Source organism: Gossypium hirsutum, chromosome D08 (assembly GCF_007990345.1).
Source record: "Gossypium hirsutum isolate 1008001.06 chromosome D08, Gossypium_hirsutum_v2.1, whole genome shotgun sequence".
Lineage (NCBI taxonomy): Eukaryota > Viridiplantae > Streptophyta > Magnoliopsida > Malvales > Malvaceae > Gossypium > Gossypium hirsutum.
In genome coordinates this window covers 2,705,309-2,712,261 of record NC_053444.1, presented here as the reverse complement: position 1 = coordinate 2,712,261, position 6,953 = coordinate 2,705,309, and the positions used below count along the sequence as shown (strand labels likewise).

Here is a 6,953-nt window from a genome sequence, read left to right as displayed (position 1 = left end):
TTATTAATATTTATATTTGACTATTTTATATCTAAACAATATATGTGTGTGTGTATGTATGTATTTATTTATTTATTGTTTGTTTATTATTTATTAACATTGTTCATGAACATGTTTGTTTAATGTTCGTGAACATGTTCGATTAAGTTAAATGAACATGTTCGTGAACTTAAACAAACGAATATTAACACACATAATTTTAAATAAACGAACATGATAAAAATTTAAAATTCTTAACAAACATAAACAAGCTTAAAAATAAACAAACAAACATGAACAGAGGTTTGTTCATTCAAGCTCGGTTCATTTATAGCCCTAATTGGAAGGATGGAAAATTGAAGGGGTAAAAAATTGGAAGGATAGACGACATAAATTTTTTCCTATAGGTATGTTTGGTAGGAAAGATGGAAAAATGAAAAGAAAAAAAAATAAAACATTTGAAAAATGTATAGTTTTGAATTAACATACACCTCTCGTTTTCTCTCATCTCATCTTTCCAATTTGGAAGAGTTGATTTTTATGTATTAGGATTAAAATGATTATCTCTGCTATTTTCTTTCCTCCTACTTTTCTTTCCTACCAAGTATACTCAAAATTTATTTTCTTTCTACTTTTCCACCCTCTCCTTCCATCCCTCCACTTTCCCACCCAACCAAGCACGCTCTTAAAGAACATGTTCAATTCATTGAACATATTTTGGTTGTCTTGATGGATGGATGGTATTTATGATAACGTGGCCTTTTCAGCTTGGCTACTATATTTTCCCCGTTTATTATGATTATGTGCACATAATTTATTTAAAAATTTTACAATAGAAAAGTCTTTATGATATATTATAGTGATTATGACGTGATATGCATGCTGCTTAAGGATCTATTATATTGAATTGTAATGTTATAGCATATTGAAAGAAGCATTTGACTTAAACCACATCGAACGTCATAACTTACATTCGTAATTAATTATAATATGATAATAACGACAAATGTTAAATTTTCTTATTCGCACAAAATGTTTGCACTATTAAAATTTGTTTTATTGCATTGGGTTAAGTGGAAAAATATAATATTTTAGTCCAAATTTATGAACCCAAATTAAAATATAATTAAGTTATTTACTTTAATAAAATATATAAATTAATCATCCCTTTATCTATTACGGTAATTAGTCACATAAAATTAATAGAAATTCTTTACATCCTCCAAATTCAATATATTGTGATGTATAATTTCTTCATTAATTTGAATGGTTGACTTTAATTCTACATCAAATAATTTTATATATAAAATTTATATTATTTTAAATATCTTATAAATTTTTTTTTATGCAATATCTAATTTTGGTTTGCATAATTTCCAACATTTTTAACTTTTACAGAAATCCCTTAAAGGAAGGTTAGTAACACATGTTGAGTTCCATTCTTGTCGCGCCATTGACAAACTTATATTTACTTAAATTGTCTCTGTCTTTGACCATTGTTTTGATAGGAGGGATTAGGGGTGTTCAAACGGTCGGCTCGATTATTAATCGAATTAATCGAATTGTATAATATTTTAATTGTTAATTGAATTGATTTTTTAACCGAATCGAAATATTTTGGTTAATTTGATCGGTTAACCGAAATTTATATGTTTTTGTCTTGAAAGTTAACCGAATTAATCAAAATTTATGTCTTGAAACACTACATAAGTCTTGAAATTAACACATGATATTAATTAATTATTAAATTTAGTTAATTATTCGATTTCGAATCGAATTAATCGATAACCGAAATTTTAAAAAACTATTAATCGACCTCTGACCAAATTAAGTTCGACCACCGACCGATTAACCAAATTAAATCGATTCGGTTAGTTAATTCAATTTTAACTGAAGTTTGAACACCCCTATATTAGAAATAAACTTCTTATTATATCAATTTTCAAATATATTTTTTAATTATTTTTCTTGTCACATGTATATGTATCATACATTGACTACATTTTAGAAAGATTTTATCACGTTTATGATGTCTGTAAAAAAGAAGAAGATATTTATGTTAAATTTTTTAAAATTTATTTAATATTGAATATTTGTAGAATGATAATAAATTTGTATTTTATTATTAATAAATATATGTTGGATTTTTCTATTTTTAAATTTTTTATTTAAAGATGATATAAAAGTATACATGAAAAGATAAAAATATCATTATAAAAATATTAATTATAGTTTAAAATAAGAGATATTTTTATAATTTTAAAATTTTATAATTGAGTTAGTGACCTGATTAAAGGTGATATTAATTCAATAAAATATTAGTATTAAGTGATTGTTTTAAAATTGAACAACCTTTTTATTTTGTGTGTATATGGAGAGTGAATAATTTAAGCGAATTATGCTGTGGTTGCATTGATAAGGCAGACATCTTGAAATTTAATAATTCAAATGTAATATTCTCACATATTTAAAAATAAATCTATCAATCTCATCTTCTCCTAATTTGGATATTTGAGTATGTGAGAAAAGATTGTACGAAACTGTAATTTCACGTTATCCTTATCTCTTTTCAATAGGAAAATGACAAATCAGATCTCCTCCTAATTTTTACCATTTTTAGTTGAATTTAAATTTTTTTAAAGAGGAAAAAGCTAAAAATAAAGAGAAAAAAATCCGATTTATCATTTTCCTATTGAAAATGGATAAGGATGACATGAAATCACAATTTCATATAATCCCTTCTCGTATTTACATTATACTTTGACTATATATATTCTTCGATATATTCAATATTTCATAGTTATATTGAGTCTCAAATATATTCGCAATTATCTTGCATCAAACATTTAAATGGAAAAAACTTTCCCAACATTACTTTTTTGTTTACAGGACTTAAACCCAAAGGTTGAAGCTAGTTTCTCCATAACCCAAAGGGAATTTAAAGAGAAGTATCCAGTACACATATAATACCACACATAGAAGCTGAATAATTGAAGAAAAAAAAAAGTTGAAAATGATTTCCCTGGGCCGACAAAAGATTAGAAAATGCTGCCGTTAATGGAGGCGACAATACTTTGATTCCTCCATGGCTATCTGCACATAACTCACTCAATGGGGGCCATCCCCCTCTTTATAATTTTTTTTTTATCAATGGGGGCCATCCCCCTCTTTATAATTTTTTTTTTACTCTTCTCACTATTTGTAGTTGCTTCAACCGTAATACCTTTACATTCCTCTTATAACCAACACTTCACAATCCTTTCTCAAACTCCTCCTCATCTTTCAAAACTTTGCCCTATTCTTCTTCTTCTTCTTCATTTGTCATTAATCACCATTAAACTCATTTAAACTCCCTTTCTTTTTATAATGAATTATCAACCTAATACTTCTCTTCGTTTAAGTCTCCCCAACGATCAACTCAACCTCGACCTTGCCCTTGAGCCATCGTCTTCATCATCGTCGTCCAATAGTCCGACGACGACCGAACCACGAGTCTTTTCTTGCAACTATTGCCAGAGAAAGTTCTTTAGTTCACAAGCACTTGGTGGTCACCAAAATGCACACAAACTAGAAAGAACCTTGGCTAAGAAAAGCAGAGAGCTAGGCTCGTCGGTTCAAATCCATGGGTCTAGTCTTAGTGGTTTGAGCCATCCACAACGTATTCAGTCACACGTAGCGACTTTCGAACAGCACCATCGAGCCGGTAGGTTCGCCGGAGAAATAGGGTATGGAAGGAGAGACATAAATTATGGTCCTAGAGAAGGGATGATGGGTTCATGGTCGTCCAAGGGTTACCGGCCTGAAGATGTTCAAGACGAGTTTAGCCACCTTGACTTATCTCTAAGACTTTGAAAATTGCACTTTGGTTTAACATAATTTTGATCATATGTCACCTTTATTTTTCAATGCAAAATAATTATTTTTAGTGTTATTTTGTGCAATCATCATTTAAATCCCGTTTGTGTCTAACTTTTATTTCATTTAAATCATATTATAGAGCTTTTTTTTTTGCTTCTCAAATATAATGGGTTATAAAAGACTACTCATAACCCTTTTTCAACTCATAAATAAAAGGATAATGTGTTTCGGCGTACTTTTCGGCGTACTTGAACTCACGTCCTCCTACATTGATAATAATATTCATGCCAATCGAGCTAAGACTCAATAGGCAATATTATATAAATTTTAATTTTTTTTAGATTTTTTATCTTTTATCATCTTTAATATGTTGAAAAGTCAAGTTTAAAGGAATTTTAAAAGGTGCATGCAAGTATATCCATGTATGTTGTTTAAGAGTAGGTGCATGTCCCAAATTCCTTTAATTTGTTTAGAATATGGATTTTAAAATTTGAATTTAGATTTAGATTTAATTACATTTTATGAATAAATGTATATCATGAATATATATGAATTTTAAATTTTATAAAAATCTAAATCAAAATTTTAAAAATGTTTTAATTAAAATTTTGAAATCTAAATTCCAGTTAAAAATAAAAAACTTCAACATTGCTTTCTCCTACTCATCACTTTCTAACCTTAGCATTAAATGCATATATATATTTTTTCAGATTTAAATTTGAATTGAATTTTTTTATGAGTTTCGAGATAATATAATTTAAATCTAACATTCAATTTTTTTATCAAATGCTTTATAAATAAGGGGAAAATGATAATTTTTTTTGAAAGAAGCAAAGTAAATACATGATAATACAAAATTGTTAGTAAAAAATTTCTCTAAATTGAAAGATAAAACACGTTTAAATACTTTTAAATTTATACCTGTATCAATTAAGTTAAGAAATATTGGAAAAAAGAAGAAAATTATGGTTTTAGAATAGAAAAAGAGATTATGGATATTGATTAAATGATATTTTTAAAAATTATATAAATTAATTCAATCAAATTTTAACTTGGAAGTGTTTCTTTCTTTGTGAAAAGCATTGGGGGTAGAATTTTCTTTCTTTCAATGATTTAGGTCTATGATATGATGAATGAATTAATTTGTCGAAGTAATTATCAGGTAAGTTTTACTTAATCAATAGGTGATTGGGTATATAATAGTAAGATACATTATACTCCTAAAGAAATAACTTAGGTTCAAATCTTGGAGATAACATTATTGATAAAAATAACTCTAAATTTCAAACATAAATCGTAAAAACGAAGATGCATGATATTAAAAAAGTTTTAAAAATATATACTAAGGGTTTAGGGAGGAAAGAAAATTGGTAATGAGAAATGATGAAGGGGGAATAAAGGCTTAAGTGTACCGAATGAAGTGTAAGGTCAATAATTAAGATGTCTATTTAGGGCAAGTGATAATAGCAATTAGTTTGAGATAATGTAAGACCAAATTTATGTAATCACTTGCTTTTCTCTTGATTTGATGGGGCTTCAATCAAAGTTTTTTTAGAGGATTCAAAATTAAAAAAAGCACTTGAATGACGTTAACATATTAGCAGTCCAGTTTTAGACGTAATGTATGCCTTAGGGGTCCAATCACTGTCTTAATTTAATTAATCACTTTCCAAAGTCAATAATATTAAAATTTTGGCTTCTTTTTCAGTTTAGAGTTTGACTTCGAGATTACATTTAGTATTTAGACTAAACAAAATTATGTAATTTAATGAATGTCTGAAAAATTTACGTATTAATAAATTGAATGTTGAAGTTAAGTATTAAATTGAGATAAAAAATTACTAAAGTAAACATTAAAGTCAACTTCAAGTACGAAATTGAATATTAGAGTTAAACTTAGATACCAAATAATATATTAACCCTATTTTTTAGTCATTTATTTTATTCTTGTTTTTGTTATAATTTTTTCTCGAAAATACTTGGGAATAAAATTGCTAAATGTACACTATTTGGGAGTTGCCTCCTCTAAACTTCCCTACTAAAAAAGAATGGCTTTTTGTAATGGATTTTCTAATCAACAACAAAAAATTACTTACGTTTTGAGTTTGATTTTAGAAAAGTGTTTTTTTTTCTTCTTTTCTATTTGATAGTGATCTCGAAATCTATAGAATATATTTGTTCTTTTTGAATAATATCATTATAGATTCTAGTAATATATGTTTTTTTTGATATAATGTCTAGAATTATCTATAGCCTCTCCCCAATCTATAATTAGCAGCAATGCCCATTCTAATTCAAAGATTTTATGCCTTTTCATGTATGATAAAATATACATATCGAACATCTCATCTCATAGATGTTAATGTCTTTCCAATACGACTCTAGATGTTCTACTACTCAAATTAATGTCTTTGAGCTTACCTCGACGTGAAATCAAATCAATTGATTCCATATTTTTTGTCTTATAACCCAATAATGGACCCTAATTAAATTATTAAAGAATTAGAGACTCATAGATGCTAAGGTGATCCTATAAATACCTTTTTTTTCTCACACAATAACAAAACCCTAAATTAACTATTGATTTCTAAAGTTTCCTAACTGTAACTTGAAACTTAGGATTATAAAATAATTTTGAGATATTGATATCGACACAATTTTCATTGCCATAATCATGATAAAATTTTGTTATTATTAAATTTTATTAACTTTAATTTTGCAAGTATTAATAGTTTGAGGATAAGCTTTTTGAGCGTGCAATATCTACATTTTGGTGTCTTAAAACGAGTAAATCGAACTAACACAAGACTTTTTTATATGCATTATCTTAAACGAACTACTTTTAGTGTGTGTCGCAATTTCTTGTTACATTAGTTGAAAGATGAAGGGTTGAGGTCGATACTTTCCATTTTTCATGTGGCATAGTGACAATAACACTAGAAAATATAGTTTTACTAACAGGCCTTTCAATCAATGGAAGAGTGGTTGCAGGAGAAGCTTCTTTCAATCTACAATTAGTATTCTTCATATTGTTAGGCATATTCTAAAAGAGACTAATTTTGATGGGTGTGGATGAAATTTACATTGTTGAAAAACCTAACCATTGAGCTTCAACC

At 27.3% G+C, this 6,953-nt stretch overlaps 1 protein-coding gene across 1 annotated transcript; it reads left to right on the top strand.

The window, feature by feature from the left end:
- The first annotated feature begins 2,948 nt into the window (after positions 1-2,948).
- Positions 2,949-3,910, top strand: LOC107919525 (zinc finger protein 2). Its single transcript, XM_016848973.2, has one exon. It carries the CDS (start codon positions 3,346-3,348, stop codon positions 3,829-3,831), a length of 486 nt encoding a protein of 161 aa, XP_016704462.1. The 5' UTR covers positions 2,949-3,345; the 3' UTR covers positions 3,832-3,910.
- The last annotated feature ends 3,043 nt before the right edge of the window (positions 3,911-6,953 follow it).

Bases quoted from the DNA above. Each gene is read 5' to 3' on its own strand.
- LOC107919525 (XM_016848973.2), top strand. From the start codon at position 3,346: ATGAATTATCAACCTAATACTTCTCTTCGTTTAAGTCTCCCCAACGAT.